At 55.0% G+C, this 18,527-nt stretch overlaps 7 protein-coding genes across 7 annotated transcripts; 5 read left to right on the forward strand and 2 right to left on the reverse strand.

Moving 5' to 3' along the window:
- Nucleotides 1-2,274: 2,274 nt before the first annotated feature.
- M409DRAFT_62514 (uncharacterized protein) lies at nt 2,275-4,097 on the forward strand (the record flags this gene model as incomplete). The annotated part of the gene is made up of 2 exons (XM_033815206.1): nt 2,275-2,552; nt 2,606-4,097. The coding sequence occupies 2 exons, from the start codon at nt 2,275-2,277 to the stop codon at nt 4,095-4,097; spliced, it is 1,770 nt and encodes a 589-aa protein (XP_033673725.1).
- A 572-nt stretch (nt 4,098-4,669) lies between these two features.
- On the reverse strand, nt 4,670-5,892 carry M409DRAFT_16794 (uncharacterized protein; the record flags this gene model as incomplete). Its single annotated transcript, XM_033803770.1, has 3 exons — nt 4,670-5,191; nt 5,253-5,654; nt 5,740-5,892. The coding sequence occupies 3 exons, from the start codon at nt 5,890-5,892 to the stop codon at nt 4,670-4,672; spliced, it is 1,077 nt and encodes a 358-aa protein (XP_033673726.1).
- Nucleotides 5,893-6,084: 192 nt separating this feature from the next.
- On the reverse strand, nt 6,085-7,085 carry M409DRAFT_62515 (uncharacterized protein; the record flags this gene model as incomplete). Its single annotated transcript, XM_033815207.1, has 4 exons — nt 6,085-6,102; nt 6,208-6,769; nt 6,825-7,013; nt 7,066-7,085. 4 exons carry the CDS (start codon nt 7,083-7,085, stop codon nt 6,085-6,087), a joined length of 789 nt encoding a protein of 262 aa, XP_033673727.1.
- A 281-nt stretch (nt 7,086-7,366) lies between these two features.
- On the forward strand, nt 7,367-9,100 carry M409DRAFT_16796 (uncharacterized protein; the record flags this gene model as incomplete). Its single annotated transcript, XM_033803771.1, has 1 exon — nt 7,367-9,100. One exon carries the CDS (start codon nt 7,367-7,369, stop codon nt 9,098-9,100), a length of 1,734 nt encoding a protein of 577 aa, XP_033673728.1.
- A 987-nt stretch (nt 9,101-10,087) lies between these two features.
- M409DRAFT_16797 (uncharacterized protein) lies at nt 10,088-13,175 on the forward strand (the record flags this gene model as incomplete). Its single annotated transcript, XM_033803772.1, has 16 exons — nt 10,088-10,528; nt 10,582-10,926; nt 10,976-11,173; nt 11,396-11,456; nt 11,807-11,969; nt 12,030-12,061; nt 12,121-12,133; nt 12,352-12,377; nt 12,434-12,494; nt 12,553-12,571; nt 12,657-12,720; nt 12,782-12,806; nt 12,873-12,880; nt 12,944-12,977; nt 13,027-13,055; nt 13,111-13,175. 16 exons carry the CDS (start codon nt 10,088-10,090, stop codon nt 13,173-13,175), a joined length of 1,584 nt encoding a protein of 527 aa, XP_033673729.1.
- Nucleotides 13,176-14,706: 1,531 nt separating this feature from the next.
- M409DRAFT_16798 (uncharacterized protein) lies at nt 14,707-16,901 on the forward strand (the record flags this gene model as incomplete). Its single annotated transcript, XM_033803773.1, has 3 exons — nt 14,707-14,944; nt 15,007-16,817; nt 16,890-16,901. The coding sequence occupies 3 exons, from the start codon at nt 14,707-14,709 to the stop codon at nt 16,899-16,901; spliced, it is 2,061 nt and encodes a 686-aa protein (XP_033673730.1).
- A 419-nt stretch (nt 16,902-17,320) lies between these two features.
- M409DRAFT_16799 (uncharacterized protein) lies at nt 17,321-18,445 on the forward strand (the record flags this gene model as incomplete). The annotated part of the gene is made up of 2 exons (XM_033803774.1): nt 17,321-17,437; nt 17,900-18,445. The coding sequence occupies 2 exons, from the start codon at nt 17,321-17,323 to the stop codon at nt 18,443-18,445; spliced, it is 663 nt and encodes a 220-aa protein (XP_033673731.1).
- Between the last annotated feature and the right edge of the window lie 82 nt (nt 18,446-18,527).

The following is an 18,527-nucleotide window of genomic DNA, read 5'->3' on the forward strand; positions in this document are numbered from 1 at the left end:
TCATACCCTTCTTCCCCTGGGACTACTACTGTACATCAAGTACATCATCCAGTACACAGAGCTCAAAGAGGTATCCAGTACCACGGTAGACTTTTTCGGTCTCTCAAGAGGAGTTCGGTTTCGCAACAAGGGTCCTACGGCCGTGAGATGGGATTGGGTCTGGTAGTCAGCTTCCATGTTAGGGCTTGGAGGACTGCGAGGTTTGTCGCTGGCGGGTCCTTGTTGCGCCATGCGGTTGGGGGAGGGATGGGATGCAAGGGGGGTGGAAGGCGAGGGGAGATGGGGGAGGGTCTTTGGTGGGGAGGACGAATGAGGAGTTGGCGGGAGAAGTTAGGTGTGAGAATAGCTCTTTGGGTGGAGGGTGTTGTCAGGAGATGAGGTATGGGTTGGTGCTGCTGGAGCTGGAGCTGGAGCTGGAGCTGGAGCTGAAGCTGGTCCTGACGGTGGTAGAGAGAGACAAGTCGATGATGAAGGTTTGTGCCGAACGCATGGAGGTATCAGGGGGATTGAGTTCATGGACATGTGATAGTATCCATACATAGCAGCACAAGTTACTGTACGCTACCTTTCAGACAGCAATGCTTTCTCATCCGCATCAGCAGTGAGTTCATTTCGGGCGCATTGCTCGAAAGTCGCAGGTGTGCGAAACAGCACGTGCGTTTTTGCCGCAGGATGCCATGGGTGTTCCTTTGCCATGCATCTCCTTGCTGCGTGCAGGGGATCCGGATTATTGGGGGGTTGCCTGTGACGGATTGACAGTCGTCGTGCAGTCCTCGTGGGCAGCAAGGAGTCGCTGTCGATCCCTTCTGACTGCGACCACGTTGTTGCGTAGGAATTCGTTTCGGGCCATACTTTGTCGGACGACCGAGCTTCGTCGTTTGTTTGCTACAGTCCATCTACTTTGAGGATGAGGCGGGTGGGTGGTCTTGTCTCAGCCAAATCCGATGTCTCTCACCTCCTTGTTGGCAATCGTCGTGGTATGACAGCCTGCTGAATCAGGCAAATGCAGTAGCACAGCGCAAAGGAGTGGGCATGAATCATGGATACGAAGACGGTGTTTGTCAGAGCTTGGGAGGGTGGGTGTTTCACGCGTCGACGGCAGGAATGGGAGTGGCTTGCAGCAAGGCCAATTAGGGAGTGTTTCTAGAAGACGTCGTCCGAACGCCTTCGCCGCCTGGTCGGATGCGAAAGAGAGCGTCTCGCCGTCGTGATTCGCCCGTGTGGTGCAGCCGAGGGTCACAGCCTTTCTCCCACGTGTGTAGGGCGGAAGTGGAGATCGCCCTGGGCTGATGCAGGATCAGCTGTGTTTGAGGGTGTGGTGGTCGTGGTGGCTGTTTCTGTGCGTGATGTCGTCGTGGCTCGGTGTGTTGAGAGACGTCAAAATGTAATCAGGCTGGATATCAGGGGACTGAGTTCACGAAGTTTGCGAGGAGACTGGCGATGACATGCTGCAGGGCGGTGACGGCGACAATCTTGTTCGAGAAAATCAGAGTTGGTGCATCTAGCGGCTGACGCTAACGACTGGGAAAAACGTGAAAGTGGCCACGCTGCTGCAACGTGAGCCCGTCGAGGTACCGCGCCGGAGGAAGCGAGAAGTCTTGTTGTCTTGCTGGTGAGAATATCCTTCAATTATTGATGGATTCGCCGATTGATCGATTGATTGATTGACGACCCGCTGTCTCATTACACACTTGACCTGCACCCTGGCCCGCCTCGTAACTCTCTGAACCGCACCCATACCGACCTGCCTGCCTGCCTGACTCTAGGCCAGCGTCACCCTGCGACTCTGCCCTCTCGGTGCTTGCTCGCTCACGCTTCCCCTCCCGCGACCAGCCAGCAGCAGTGAAGGCTGCGGCGGTTGCTTCTCCCAACTCTCCGCCGGCGGGTAGCTACGTCTTTCTGCATCTGGCCGTGATCGATCGCTGCGCTCGCTCGCACAGCGCCAACCTTGCCTACCCTACCAAGTCTCTGGGACGCTTCCGGCGCACAACAGCAGCCCGAACACCACCGCAGCCTTGCCTACCACAGCTACTGCCCTCTGCGTACCACCGTCCACGCCGAACCTCGTGCGTGGCGTCTAGGATCGTCGACGCCCCTCCCTACCGCTCCCTCCTCGCCCTCCCAGCGGCCACAGGGCATCGCCCGCCGCTCGCCGCCCAAACGACCGCCGCGAGACGATGACGCTGCGGTAGTCCACGACCTCCCTCCAGTCAAGAATACCCCCGGGTCTGCATTGGACTTGCCTGTCTTTACCGACCCTTCGCGCCGCCGCAAATGGGCAACTCCAATGGCAAGCCCATCGTCTACACCGATGAGGTCAACCTCAACCACTTCCGCCTGCTGCGGGTGGTCGGTAAGGGCGCGTTTGGCAAGGTCAGGATTGTGGAACGCAAAGATACGGGCTTGACTTTTGCCCTCAAATACATCAGGAAGGATGAGGTCGTACGGTCGGAAAGCGTGCGGAACATCATACGCGAGCGGAGGATGCTGGAGCATCTCAATCACCCGTTCCTGTGTAATCTACGCTACAGCTTCCAGGATATGGAATATCTGTGAGTTGGCTTGGACACGATATGAGAGGACATGAGTGCTGATACATGAGCAGATATATTGTGGTCGACCTCATGAATGGTGGCGATCTCAGATTCCACATCTCTCGCAAGACCTTCACCGAGGAGGCAGTGCGCTTCTGGATTTCTGAGCTCGGCTGCGCTTTACGATACATCCATAAGCAGGGTATCGTACATCGCGATGTCAAGCCAGACAATGTGCTTCTAGACTCAGAAGGACATGTCCATTTGGCCGACTTCAACGTGGCGTCAGACATCACGCCTGGAAAGCCATTGACTAGCAAATCTGGAACTCTCGCCTACCTTGCACCAGAAGTGTATGGGGGCAGAGGTTATTACTCAGAAGTTGACTGGTGGTCATTAGGTGTACTATTCTACGAGTGCATCTACAACAAGCGACCGTTCGAGGCAAGCCATCACGACCAACTTGCCCAAGCCATCATCAAAGCCGATCCGCCATTCCCCGTCACGTCGCCGCCAGTGTCTATGCCATGTAACCATGCCATAAGCTCGTTGCTGGAAAAGAACAAGACCTTGCGAATAGGCGCTGCATCATGGGAGAGTTTTACTGACAACCCTTTCTTCAGGGAATTAGACTTTGAAGCTTTGGAGGCCAAGGAAATCGAGCCCGTGTTCTGTCCATCGAGCGATAAGACCAACTTCGACGCCACTTATGACCTTGAAGAGCTGCTATTGGAAGAAGCGCCTCTGGAAGCACGAGCGCGGAAACAGAAGCCTAGAGCTGAGCTGAGGGAGGATGCCACTCAGCAAGAGATCAGAGCAGATGAACTGCATCGTATGATTGAGAACATGTTCGAGCCATTCAACTACACCACAGTGCCACAGGATAGGAGCCCGGTCGTGTCGCAAGTTGGATCTCCTTCATCAACTGGAGCCTCGTCTTCAAAACGCAGCGAAAAGGATGGAGCCGTCGATCCAACCGGTGGACGAGCGCAACCCAGCAGATCCATACCGACGTCTCGATCACAGACACCCGGCGGCAGTGCATCAAGAACACGCTCATCAACGCATTCCCCGGATGGATCGCCTCCACTCCCCTCAGCAATGCCTGACTACGGTGGCTCCGGTCCAACATCAGAGCCAAGAGAGTACTTCCCACCGCCGACGTCAGATCCAAATGTTGCACAGGCCTTGCAGCAAGTCGTGCCTGAACCGAAAGAGCTGAATCGTGTGAAGACGGCGCGATTCGAAGAGCCGGGTCAGCCTCCCCCGTCTCCAGGACAGTCGTCACGGAATCATCGACCAAGAGGATCGGTGCGGAGCACGTCTCAAGGTGGCGGCGTGCAAGTCGTGCTCAACGAGCAGGGCAGCTGGAGCGACATGGCGAACCAGAGTCAGAACTTGGTGACGCCAAACGAGGACCAGCGGCGAAATGAGAAGCCGTCTGGTATGCTTGGGTTCTTAAGCAGGAAGAAGGGCAGAGATCGAAGTCCAAAGGCGACCAAGGAGAAGGAGCGAGGAGTGCTTGGAAAGGAAGGCGCAAGAGTGGTCATTAGCCACGGTTGAGCAAAAGACTGGAAGCATTGCACGGACCTTACGCCTTGGGAAAGAGGGTGTTCTCTCTCGCGTGAAGGGGCCGCCACGTGGGCTATACATGAATCATTGTGGAACAAGGAAAGAATTGAAGAACGAAAGGGAAGGGATCGCAAACGCACACTTGGGCAGGATCGCATTTTCTGGGCGCCGGCGCATACATCAACCCACACATTGGCGGAGAGGAAGCGAGCGGTTGATTTGTCGTTCTGTTTTCTTGCTGCTTTTGGTTCAGCGTCTTGCTTTTTGTCACTTTACCACCATTACCCCCCATCATCACTTACCGGTTCGACCGACGAGTGAGCCGATAAGCAATAGACTGTATAGTACGTAGTAGTCCCCTTGGGATGAGGAATGAAGAGGAGAGACGTCGCAATGCTCTCAAGTCAATGTCTGTCGGGGTATCATCTCGTTACTTGTTTTGATCATGTTCATGTCCTTGAGAGCGAAACCATCATCACGCTTCATAAAAGTGTGTCCTCCAGACACGAAGAGCTAGCCAGGACTCTCGTACGTCCACCCACCATCTCGCCTCCTCCCATCAATCATCTCGCCCTCCTCGGCCGCCCCACCGTCTTCCCAGCAGCAGCACCACCCTCTCTATCCACCCTCTCCCCATCTTCCTCCTCCATCGCCCCAACGGCCTCAGCCAACATCCCCCCCTGCAACACCCAAGGCAAAACCCTCTCCTGATCCAACAGCCCCAAAACCTTCCACGCCACAACCAATCTCCTCGCCCGCCTCACCGTCCACTCATACACCCTCTCCAACCACTGCTCATGCGCATAGTTCGTGCGCACGACCTCGCCGTCCTTGACCTTCTTATCCGAGCGGTACACCTCGGTGAACCAGTCCTTGAAGAAGTTGCGTTTGAGGAGCAGGTACTCGGCGCAGGTGAGCTGGACTTGGGAGGCGACTTCGCGTTCCGGAGGTGGGAGCGCGAGGATGTAGCGGTCGAGGGAGAGGTCCTTGGGTGTGTCTTTTTGGGAGGCGTAGAGCGGTTCGCAGGATTCGATTAGCCGGAGGGAGGCGCTGGGGTGGAGGATCGGTGGGGAGTAGTCTGTCATCTGCAGGGAGGGGGGAGGTTAGTGAGTGAGGTGGTTGAAGGAAGTGGTGTGCAAGACTTACGGCCATGGCGTTGAGATAGTCCGGATGATCAGGCACCTTGAGCGTATCCATAAAAGCATCCCTCATCCAAACAAACAACCTCCGATGATGCCTGCTGACCTTCGGCTCGAACGTCTTCCTCGGCTGGATGAAGCCCTCTTCGTCGAGTCGAAGCAGCAGCCCCTTGAAGGACGCAATCGAGTACCAAAACCGCACGCGAGGGTCCTTGGGCATGACCAGCGCCATGATCCTCAAGGGCACTCGGCCCTTTCGACCCTCGATCCAGCATGCATGCTCGAGCAGCAACAGCGTGCCCTCTTCCCTGTGCTTCACCTTCTCCACCTCTTGGGTTTCCAGGCGTAGGATCTCGGGTCCGCCCCAGGCGTTGCTGTCGTATTGTGACAGAAGCCATCGCTTTGCAAACTCCACGGCGCATTCGCTGTTAGTACGTTGTGAACTGCAAAGAAAAGTCGCCTACCGGTGCGTTGTGTCGATAACGAAAGCTTACCATGATGGTGCCGACTGCGTTTGTGCAGCGGAACGCGATGACTGGGAAGTCATATTCGTCTGGTGAGAAGAACTTGATGTCGGGAGTTGTGTCTGCGAGCCTCGAGTTCTTGTCAATGCCCTCTGCTGAGACGGAGGTTGGCAGGTCTGCCATGGTGGCGTGTTGGTTGTCAAACGCGGGCTGTTTGTCGTGAGATGAAGTTAGCCAGGCCGAAAGTGTCCCTTATATTTCGCCGCATGTGACTTTCAGGCCGACGTAGAAGCCGCCTAACACACATTCACTCGCACACGCAAAGATTGATTCAGGTGATTTCGAGACGTAACTGTGAATCGTGTAAAGTCTTCATCAACTTATGAGTACATACTTGCCTGACTTGACAAGCTGGCTGGACCTCTGCTTGTCCATCCACCCGACGCCATCCCGAATGCCCCTATTTCATGCCCTCTAGTGTACAGTAACTCCAGCTGCCGGGTCGCCACCGCTTGATGGCTCGGGCTCCTCGTCCTGCTTCGCCAATCCGTGCTCCTTCAGAAGGGTGTCGATCTCATCTGGCGACCACAAGTGGTGGTAGATGGTACCCTTCTCTGTCCGCCCCACCGTCGCAAACTCGATCTTCTCACTTGACAGCTTCGTGCTGTCCATGGTCTTGGACAACACCTTGACTGCCAACTCGCACGCCTGCTTCAGATTGCACTCCTCGTTGTAGTCCTGCTTGAGCAACGACTGCGCACTCGCGTTGTTGGCACCGACACTGGTTGCCTTCCACCCAGTGTAGTTTCCTGACGGGTTCGACTGGTAGAGCTGGAATTGCCGCTGGTTATCCCAGCCTGCGTAGATGAAGGAGACACCGAAAGGTCGCAGACCACCGTGTTGCGTGTAGCCTTGCTTGAGATCGCATAGTCGTCGCACGAGCTGCTCGCATGGAATGTCGGCATTGTATGTGAGGAGGTAGCGTTGGGCGGCTTGTCGGGCGTAGTTGATGAGGATGTTGGCGTCAGCGGTCATGCCTGCGACTGCGGTGATCATGTTGCTATGGATATCGTCAATGTCTGCTTCTTTCAATATCTCTTCCAATCTCAACTCACTCGTTCAGGATGTACAGCTTCTCTGCGCTCGTATCTTGCTCCAACAGTTTGCTCGTGACCTTCCGCTCTGCTGCAAGGACGATGCCATCGGTGGCTAGAATGCCAAGGGCGGTACCGGCATGTGAGATGGCCTCGAGGGCGTATTCGACCTGGTATAACCGGCCTTCGGGGGAGAAGATGGTCGTACGGCTGGGACAATGTTAGAAGAGTTGGGTAGACATTGTTTGGATTCGAGACCTACCTATCGTAGCGCCGAGACATGGTGAAGGGAGTGAGGCGAAGTCGTGATGGTGCTGCTGGGTGTTCGATCGAGGTATTCGCTCAGCGATGATCGAAGGACAAGTTGGAATGAGTGTTGGTGGATGTGGTTGTCGATGAAGGTGATGGCATGTGCTTCAAGCTGGAGCTCCAGAAGGCAGGCGCGACAACGCGGCTCTCCGCCAAGCTTCATGCCCGTCTTCCGCGAAACCTTCCATCAACGACAATCTTCAACTCACAATCTTGCAAACAACCACCAATTTCAAGCAGATGGATTCGTGACAATGGAGTCACCGAACAAGAGGCTGAAGACCTCGCCACCTGAATTCAATGCGCAAGAAGACTTTGTGTCATTCGGAGACGTTGCGACCGACGACGGCGCATTTGGAGCGGAGAACGACCATGTAGAGGACGAGTACCGATCTTTCAGGGAGTCGGCAGAAGCAACAGAGAATCAGCGTGGTCATAGAAGGCACAATGCCTTGAACGATCCCCGTAACGCGAAAGACAAGCCCAAGTCGAAGCATGCATTACCTGGCTACGAGCCATGGATTCTGGTCAAGACCAAATATCGCCGTCGCTTTGTGCACAACACCGAGACGAAGGAGAGCTTTTGGTTCATACCTAAGGATATTTTTCCAGGGGTCATCGAGTTCGAGAGATGGGAGAAGGGTCAGAAGGAGAAGGCAGACAATGCCAAGTGGGCGGAGGAACAGCTGAAGCAAATGCGCAATGAGAGCAAAGCGCCTGAGGTCAACAAAGCTGCAGACAAGGAAGAGAGGAGTAGAAGAAGGAGAAGCGAAAGTCTGCAGCGGGAAGACGAGGAGACCATGATGGCTGAACTGGCTGCGCAGGCTGAGCATGGGGAAGAAGAAGATGCGAAGGCCGCAGCGAGTGCTGTGCAGCCTCTGCAACCTCAGATACAAGGGGCGGAGCTTGAAAGTGACAGCGAGTATGAAGTAGTGGAAGTGACAGACTCTGAAGGTGAAGAGGACGATGGAGAGCCAAAGGCGCAAACAGAAGTAGTGGATGAGGCTGCGGCAGAAGAGGCACAGGAGCCAGAAGATGGGCTGGTCGAGTTTGGAGAAGATGACATCGCATATCAGCTGGCTGCGATGGGCGAAGATTATGGCTTGGACCCGGGCGAATATGGAGAAGAGGCGTACGAGGGCGAGTGGGAAGACGGTGCGGAAGGCCTTCCATTAACTGAGGAAGATGCTGCAAACCTCTTCAAAGACCTACTGGACGACTATCGAGTCAGTCCATTCACACCGTGGGACAAGGTCATAGCCGATGAGTCCGATAACAGCATTCTCAACGACGATCGCTACACTGTTCTTCCCAACATGCGCGCTCGGAAAGACGTATTTGAGGCTTGGGTGAAGGACAAAGCTGCTCAAATTCAACAGGAACGAGCAACGATGGCGAAACGGGACCCAAAGATTCCCTACCTTACTTTTCTGCAACACAACGCCACACCGAAATTGTACTGGCCAGAGTTTAAACGGAAATTCAAAAAGGACGTCGAGATGAACGATCGCAAGCTCAGCGACAAGGATCGAGAGAAGCTGTATAGGGATCACATCAACCGGCTGAAGTTGCCAGAGAGCACTCACAAAGCAGACCTTCAGACGCTGCTGAAGAGCGTGCCCTTGAAAGATCTCAATCGCGACACTAGCCTCGACGCGCTACCGCAGCAACTGCTGTCACATCTTCACTTCATCAGTCTGCCGTCAAGTGTGCGTGATCGCATTGTGGAATCGCACATCAAAAGCCTCCCAGCTGCCCCAGATGCCGATGACAAGACCGACGAGCAGCGGGCTGAGGAGAACAGAAAACGCGAAGAACGACAACGCCGTGAGAAAGCGATGGCAGAACGTGAGCGCAAGGTGGAAGAGGAAAGGCGTCGTACTGAGAAGGACGAAGCTCGGGCGAGGAGGGAATTAAGGGATGGAGAGCGCGAACTTCAAATGGCTATGGCTGTTCCCAGGAAAGCGGCTGAAGGTCCCTATTCATGAACAGCGACACTATTGCGGTCTACCCTCCTCTTTCCGCTCAAAGCCGAGCAACCATCCCAAAAGCTCGCGACATGTCTAAGCAAGCTAAAGTTCGATCGAGCGCGGTCGTTTTCAAAGTCGGTGAGATGGGGGCGCCAAACGTTCCATTTTGAGCACAACGACGGTGGTAGAGAGGCAATCCAACAGGCTGTCGGCCGGCTGCAAGCCATAACACCGGCTTTGAAAATTCACCTTCGCTATTCGCGATGAACATGGCGCCGACCTCTCCCTGCGAATCCTCTCGCCGATACAGTGAACTATCCAAGTTTCAGTGCTTGGTAATACCGCCGAATGTCCTGATTGGCCTCATTTCATGCCATATCAAGCCAACAAGCCAACGTAGGCAGTAAAGGTCTGTTATCGTAGTCGTAAACCGACCGAGAACTCGGTCTGAGGTGAGATTCTTGTTTTCGGCCAAACCTGCCATGTGCATGCGTAAGTCTGATTAGACTTTCGTCTTATGATCGCAAAACGCGAGGTGAATGTTGGGGAGCGCATAGAACAAGCTCTGCCAAGCTTCGCGATAGTGTCCTTTCAACCGCACTACCACCAAGAGAGGGGTTTGTCGAAAGGCGTGCGGCGTTCCAGGCGTGCCAAACACAATCGTCGGCATTTGAACGGGTATCGCGGCTCAGTGGCTAGCGAAAATCGGAGATAGTGACCGTCTGCCAATGCGTGACGTTGCGGGCGAATGGGCGGCGTTTGTTTTGTAACTTGTGGTTTGAAATCGAATGTAGTGACTGATTGCAGAGCAATAGAAGGCGATGACCCTGCATCACTGCGAGTTTTAGCGTCATGTGCGGTTTCCTCGCTGCAGCCAGTGCCTTCCTGGATTGAGACTACTTCACCTTTACTGCTCCTCCGTCTGGATCGGTCGATGACCAACTTGCAATACAACACCATCGCTATCTGTGGGCATCTTGAGGACAGCAGATGGTTCCCAGCACCATGGCTTCACAACCCCACGAGGCAGCAGCGCCACTGGCGCAGATAGACTCAGAGCTCGAGAAGGACCAGTCTAAGAACGACAGAACCGAGGAAGAAGAAATTGAAGAAGAAACCGCCAGCACCAAAGAACTACGAATCACGAGAGACCAACGCCCACTCACTGTGCCATTGAGAAACACTCGAAGTCGATCGTCGGCAAGGTCGGTGAAGTCGTACATCAGCCACACGGATGGATATTCCCACTTCAACGAAGCGAACGATGAGGAGAAACAACGAGCGAGTGGCGCGGATGGTGGCAATGGTCTGGAGAAAGAATTCGAAGTCACGTTTGATGGCGATGCGGATCCTTACAACCCCAAGAATCGTCCTTACTTTCGAAAGTGGCTCATTGTGGTTATCGTTTCCGCGAGCTCGCTATGCGTGACATGTGCTTCGGCTCTGGTGAGTTGATACTTTCATCCCTGATGAACTGGGCATTGCTGATAGATGGGCAGTATACTAGTACTTACAGGCAACTCGAGGAGGAGTTCCATGTTTCTCGCGAAGTGGCGACGCTCGGCTTGACGACGTTCGTCTGTGGGCTTGGACTGGGTCCTATGTTCTTGAGCCCCTTATCCGAGTTCTACGGTCGACGGATCATCTACCTTTGCGCCTTTGGAATGTACTTCATCTGGCTCATACCTTGTGCCGTGGCGAACAACATCGCCACCATGCTGGTCGTTCGTTTCTTCGATGGACTGGCGGGCAGTGCTTTCCTGTCCGTTGCCGGTGGCACAGTCGGAGATATGTTCCACAGGGATCAGCTCTCTGCTCCGATGATGGTGTACACGGCAGCGCCTGTAAGTCTGGCGTATCTGAATTGGCTTGCCCTTTACTGACGCCTTGAAGTTCGTGGGGCCAGAGATTGGACCAGTCGTGGGAGGCTTCATCAATCAGTATACAAGCTGGCGATGGTCGTTTTGGGTTCTCCTGATTTGGGCGGGACTCCAATGGACCTTGATTGCACTCTTCGTCCCTGAGACCTATGCACCGGTCCTGCTGCGACGAAAAGCCATCAAGCTTCGGAAAGAGACTGGCGACGATCGCGTAAGTGAGCTTCTCATTCGACATTGCTGTTCTCGTCCTCTGTCCAAAGTTAGAAGATGCATTTTCTGAACTCGTCCCACGAACTTCACGATGGACCAAGCCTCGTGGCAAGTCATTGCTGCTCCTGCAGACGACGATGATTGAGAGATGCAACTCTGTCTTTGAAAGGCCTAGTGGACGTCATCGAGTACGTCAATGGAATGCTGACGGCTTCTCTTGCAGTGGCACGCACCAATCGAGGTCATGAAGCGGTCGGTATCGAAGACGGTGATGTGGTCCTGCAGTAAGTATGAAGACATCGACCCGTCTGTGCAAGGATAACGGCTAATACCACACCGTCCGCCCATTTCAACTTCTATTTTTCGAGCAGATGTGTTTAAATTTGTGCCTGCTCAGCGCGATTCTGCTGGGAATTCTCTATTTATTCTTCGGCGTAAATAGCACCCGCCCTCTGCTCGTGCAACAGAGTCGAACCGCATGCTAATTCTGGCAGGCGTTTGCCCTCGTTTTCCAAAACAACCACGGGTTCAATCAGTGGCAAACGGGACTCACGTTCCTTGGCATCTTCGTACGTGCTCTTTTGTCGATGCATGCACGTGTGAGACACGTGGAGAATTAACCTTTTGTCAACAGGTCGGCATGCTGATGGGAGTCTCGTGCGACCCGTTATGGAGACGGAACTGCAAGTCGCCCCTTTCGATGTGTATCCAGGTACTGACATTCTGCAAGACATACGCTTGGTCGACAAGAATGGAGGCACGTCCGAGCCAGAGTTCAGACTACCGCCAACCATCGTGTGCGTACATATCGAACACGACGACCTTTGGGGAATGCGAGATGCTGACGCGGACACAAGTGGAGCGATGATAGTGCCAGTGAGCCTTTTCGGTACGTGATCCTCGCATGCTGGGACAAGGATCGAAGTCGCTAACATTGCGATTTGCAAGGCTTTGGATGGACGTAAGTAGTTCCTCCGTCGACTGTCCCGCTCAGACTTGAGACATACAGCACGAGGGATCGATCTTCTACCAGGAAAGGCATAGATGACGCTCATGACCCATTGCCTGGACGTCTCTGCGGCTCGCGCTCTTGCAAGATCTTCGGCTCCAACCTCTCCAGTCTGCGCGGGACAGCGCCAGTACCCTTGCAATTCGTGCCCGTACCTAACTTGTGAACAGCACGTACAGCCATGTCCACTGGATAGGTTGGTCCACGATCGATGAGGCCTTGCAGGATGCATATGCTGAGCAACTTGTTTAGCTCCTATCATTTTCTCAGTGCTTTTCGGATTGGGAAACATCTTCTGCTTCTCTGGAATCTTGTAAGTCATTGAGACGCAAGCGCCCTGGGTGCGGAGCACGTGCTGACATTCCTTGCAGCACTTTCCTCGTCGAAGCGGTACGTGCAATCACACACGGTCCCGCCGACGGGGCCGACGTCTGTGAGGTGATGATGCGCACAGTATGCTGACAACGGGCCACAGTACCCGCTGTATGCGGCATCCGCGCTTGCAGCGAACTCCTTTGCAAGATCCAGTTTCGCCGCAGGTACGTTGCTTCGCTGGCAATCTTGGCTCCAGGAGGGTGTACTGACTTGAAAATCCAATAGCCTTTCCCCTGTTTGGTAACCAGATGTAAGCCTTACGCCATTGAACCGCAAACTATCATGAGACGTGCTGACTGGGGGCTTGTATGCGCAGGTACAACAGTAAGTCAGGGACGCGAGGCTTCCTCGCAAAAGAGCGGTCACTGATCTGGAATCTCCCACCAGAACTTGGATACCAATGGGCATCCAGTTTGCTTGCGTTCGTAAACCCCATTTCCCCTTTGGCAGAGATGCTCATTCTCCTGCAGATTCATAGCGCTTGCGATGACGCCGTTCCGTAAGTAAGACGTCCCAGTACCGTGGAGGACAGTGCTAAGTGCAGCTTGTTACAGCTTTTCTGTTCTTCAGGATGGGCAAGCGGCTAAGGGGCACGTCACGGTTCGCCCAAGCGAAGTAGCCAGAAGAGGGAACTGTAGGTGCATCAAACAGGGACGGCCGCGCTCTGAGTCGACGGAAATAGTGGAAGCAAATGGTTACACGACTTCTAAGCGTCCCAGCATTCCAAGAATCTCCACCAGAGCACGTCGTGCCCTCTCCACTGGAGAAGGTAGGGGTGCACAGGCCGTAGATAGCACGCGGCTCGTATCCTGAGGCAGAAGAATGGTGACATGAGGGCGCTGGAATGCATTTGCTGTCCTGAGTAAGACTCGGCCTTTTCGTCTGTAACATGCGCGCGCCTCAGAGCGAAGCGAACGAGTACCAGCGACGCTGTGGAAGAGGCTCGCGGTGTCGTCGCCAATCAACCCCGTGCCTCCACGTGACACCAGGCGGTAGCACAGACATGCAAGAGATCTCTGGGCGATGGCTCCCTGGAGTCCATACAGATCGCAGGCCCCAACAGCCCTTGCCTCGGCGCTTCGTATTGCCCTGCGGCCCAAAAAGGCGGTGACAGGTTGTGTTGTGAGCGGCGAGAACGTGGCAGACAGGTATGGCTCTGCACTCGACTGAAAGCGGCGGCCAGCCAGGCGATGAGGGACGAGTGTTGACAGCGGTGGCCGTTGTCTGTCTGCGACGGGATGTCGTTGCATTAGGTTCATGGCAAATTGATTGAGAGTTCGGCGGGAGCGCACCGTGCCGCCGACGCCCATGCACTCGCCAGCCGAAGGATTGCTCAGAGACTGCGGAGAAGACAGGATGGCGTGTGGTGGTGCTGCTGGGATCACAGTCCGTACGACCGTAGCTCATTCTTCTCCCACACGACCACGATAGAGGGCTGCTCAGACTGCGCAGTGAACAACCGCCAGCCCCCACCGCGCCATTCGACTCCTCGCGATCGCCTCCAGCACACAACAATAATACGAGCGACGAGCGTGCTACGGCAGCGTGCGTCCTTCCTGCTGCGCTGTACCATCTGCTGGATCGCCTGCCTCGTGGTCGGCAGGCCCTGGGACACACAAGCGCACACGACTCCTCCGCGCGCAGGCCCGCCAGCATGGTAGTCGCTGCGTGAGGATGCGTAGCGATTGTTCCACACGTCGCTCTCTCGGGTCCCGCCAATGCTCCCACGCTGCTCTTCGCATGCGCCGTCGCCTGGTCACCGCAGCAGCGACCCTCCCATTCCCTCCTGCCGGGCCCGCCGCCGTGCGCGCTGATTGGAACGGTCTGTAGCACTGCGTGCACTCCTTCTGGGCGAGTTTAGCGAGGCGCAAATACTGAGCAGCGCTGCAAGAGAGGGCTGCTTGGTCCAGAGACGCCCGGTGGGCAGTGACACAGCGTAATCTCTGCGCCGCGTGATCCAGCGTGAGCGCCAGGCATTCCTGTCGGCGCGGGCCCGTGGTTCTATTCCAGAACGCTGGGTCTGCCTCTTTCGAGCCAACACCGACGGCAGCGTACAGGACGCTGCGTGGGTCAGAGGCCGAGCGGCCTGTGCGCCAGGTGTTGTGTGCGAGGGGCGAGAGTGCTGGCTGCGAAACCGTGGAAACGTTAATATGTCGCCCGACGCCGAAGATGCCTCCCCTTCTCCAGAGCCTGGCACTGAGCAGGAGTCAGGCACCATGACAGAGACCAAAGTCGAGCGTGCCTCCACCGAAGAGAAATCCCCCAATGCCCAAGCGGGCAACGGCACCTCCCAACCCGCCAAAAGCAATGCCAAAGATCCTTCACGCCCACGGCGCAAGAAGGCTCGTCGGGCGTGTTTCGCATGTCAACGAGCGCATCTCACTTGCGGTAAGTCCCCCGACCGCCAGCTGAAGGGTCAAGGGCTGTGTTTTAATAACTGATTGATGAAGGCGACGAACGCCCATGCACGAGATGCATCAAGCGAGGTCTTCAAGACCAATGTCATGACGGCGTGCGCAAGAAGGCCAAGTACCTCCACGATGCCCCACCAGAAGCGCTCATGCCCGGCTACGCCCAAAACTACGCCATGAACGGCAACCAGAACCTATCGACAGTGCCAGGAGCAGCGTCTGTTGGTTCGAACGGACTTGCCGTGTCACAGTCTAACTCCTTTTATCCCCAAACTGCTCAAAGTGGCTTCTCCCCGTACAGCAGTGCCACCCAGCAAGGCCATATGGGTCCGCCACTGATGGACAACAACGGCATGGTTCCCGAGTATACCACCGCTCAGACCGTCGACACGCCGACTCAGTATCAGTCGACTTCAAGCCAACAGGTCTCCCCAGCGCAGGAGCTGACCAACATTGACCAAACCCCGACGATCGGCACCACGGGTAGCCAAACATTCGATACACCCTACTTTGACCCCAACGATCCATCATTGTTCAACTTCAACATCTCAGATCTCAACTTCGGTAATCACTATGGCGCTCTCGAGTTTGGCATGCTGGGACACATCTCCGGCGCGGTTAATACCCCTGACATCGATCAGATGAACTCGATGAGCAATCATGGCAGCGTCTCATATGATGGAACTGGAGGCTACAATGCAGGCTTTGGTTATAACCATGCCTTTCCTTCTTGGCAAAGTGTGCCCAATGCTGCATCACGGCAGAACAGCTCCAACAATCTATGGAACTCGCAAGCCAATGGCTTGGAGGCGTATGCTATAGGGGAGCAGGCATCCTCGATAACGGGTGCGAGTCCACATTCACAGAACCAAGACTACACAGGGTATCAATCGGCCAACATGTCACCGGAGACACAATTTGCCCAACCCGAGCAACAGAATCAACACCCTGACTTGCTCCGCCAAAGCTTGTCTCAGGCACAGCGAAAGCAACCACCGTTCCCTGGTGACCCACTCTGGAATACGAAGAAGGGGCGGCGGAATACGTCTGAGATCTACAACGCCGTTCAAGCCCCATACTCATACACACAAGGCTTCCATGCACTGACCGCCTTCTTGCAAAAGCGATTCCCCTCTAAGAAAGTGCTTCGCATTGCAAAGGCGCTCGCTGACATTCGACCTTCATTCATCTCGTGCAATCAGCACTTGAACCACGATGATCTCATCTTCATGGAGAAAAGCTTTCAACGGACGTTGTACGAATACGAAGGACTCATCGGCCACTTTGGCACGCCCACCATCATCTGTCGCCGCACTGGAGAGATTGCTGCTGTCAGTAAGGAATTCTGTCTGGTCACAGGCTGGCGAAGGGATGTCCTGCTCGGCAAGGAGCCTAACCTGAACGTCAACACCGGCGGTAACACATCGGGAACTCACACGGGTACAAGCTCTAGGGGAGCTGCTACTCCCAGACTTGCCAATGTGGAGGTTGACCCTGCACGTCCACAGCCGGTATTCCTGGCTGAAGTCATGGACGAGGACGCTGTCGTTCAATTCTACGAAGATTTCGCCGAGCTTGCATTCGGAGCATCACGGACTTCGATCATCGGCGCGCCTTGCGACCTTCTCAAGTACCGTACAAAGGATGATCCTGGCTGGGGAGCTAATGAACGATCCAACGACGACGACGACAAGCGCTCTAAGAAAGCAGGCGAAGTCAAGTCGGAGCACCTCATTCAAGGCGAAGCCGGCATGAACGCTCTTGGAGAACGCGACGGCCGAGTGAAGTGCCAGACGTGTTGGACTGTAAAGCGTGACACATTCGACATTCCTATGCTGATTGTCATGAATGTGAGTAACAGCCCCATCTCCACGTGCTTCACAGACGCTGACATTCAACAGTTCCTACCCATGATTTGAAAGTGTCACGGCTAAACGGTAACACTTGGACGGCTACGAGGGTACTCGATCACGACATAAGGACGGCATTGCATTGTCAGCCGTCTGGAACGGTAGCAAATAGACGAGGGCAAACACGGTGTTTCTTTGGCGTTTGACGGCGGCGATCATGATGACCTGCATGCGAAAGGGCATACGGGTGCTATGGGTATTCATTTGTGTTTTAGTTTGACAGACAGGCATTGCCCTGTCTCTATCAATTAATATTCGATCACCCTACACCAATGGCCTGCCTCCCTTCACTCGTAAGCATCACGTGCTAGTCGTTCAGATAGGGTGAGGTCGAACTTGGAAGTGAAGCTAAGGAAGTGCGGCTTGCTCAGCGATAGATGAATCATTGCGCAACCCACCACCACCAACCATGCACATCCTCAACGTTCGATACTGCTATCGCCATGCGACCAGACAAGCCACGAGATCCAATTGCTGGACCTGACGACGGGCCTGAGCCGCCGTTTCCCTTGCGGCTAAATGGCAAAGTGATCAAAGGATTTGGACGAGGCAGCTCGGAGGTAAGTTCTGTCGTCTGTGTGTTGGTTGCTGAGGAAGAAGATGACACTGCCGCGGCTTGCGCTCCCCCCTTCCTCTTCCTTCACCACCACCACCTCTCCCCCTCTGCATATGATATGTCAGGGAGGAGACAGGACGGTTACATGGCACAGTACACGTTGTTTGCGGTCACGGCGCAAGGGCTAAACATGGTGGTGATGCTGTCAGCCGCTGTCATCCTGTGCCCTCCTGCTGGGACCTGATGGATAACGTGTCTGTCACGTTGGTCCCACGGCAGTCGAAAGGGGGTGCCTCCTGCTTTACCCAGGGCCATGTTCGACGGATGCGATCCCGGGCCTCGCTCTTGTTCATCCCAAGAGAAGCAGTCAGCATGCCATCCACCTGCTGCGCAACACACACACACACAGCAACGCACAACTTGTTTCATGAGCACGCTCGCTGACATCCTTTTGTGCGTCCACTAGCTCGGGATACCTACTGCAAACATCCCTCTCTCCGGCCTGTCCATCGGCGGCCACGAGGATGTCGAGTCTGGCGTCTACTTTGGCTGGGCCGGCCTTTCGCCCTCCAAGGCCACCCATCAGCATCCGCCCGGCACCGAGAGCAAGTACAAGCACATGGCTGTGAAGGTGTACGAGACGCTGAATGCGGTGCTGTTCGGCACGATCAAAGAGGAAGAGCAGAAGAATAGCTGGACGAAGGATCTGGGCGCGGTATACCCGATGGTCATGTCGATTGGCTGGAATCCGTTCTACAAGAATACTGTGCGGAGTGTGGAAGTGCACATCATGCATCACTTCGAGACGGACTTCTACGGCAGCCATATGAACTTGGACATCCTGGGCTTCATACGGCCTGAGCTGGACTACGTGAGCAAGGAGAGCTTGATCGAGGATATCAAGACGGATATTGATGTGGCAGGGCGGAGTCTGGCTCGGCCAGCATATGCCAAGTTCATCAAAGACCCATATCTGCTGGATTTCAAAGATAAAGATGAGGTTGCCAGCTAGAGTGCAAGGGTGCCCTCCAAGGCTTCGTGCACTTTGATGGGTGTCTCGTGCTGCAGCATATCGAAGGACTCTGTTGTTGGTG

Source organism: Zasmidium cellare (assembly GCF_010093935.1).
Source record: "Zasmidium cellare ATCC 36951 unplaced genomic scaffold M409scaffold_2, whole genome shotgun sequence".
In the NCBI taxonomy this organism is placed as follows: Eukaryota; Fungi; Ascomycota; class Dothideomycetes; order Mycosphaerellales; family Mycosphaerellaceae; genus Zasmidium; species Zasmidium cellare.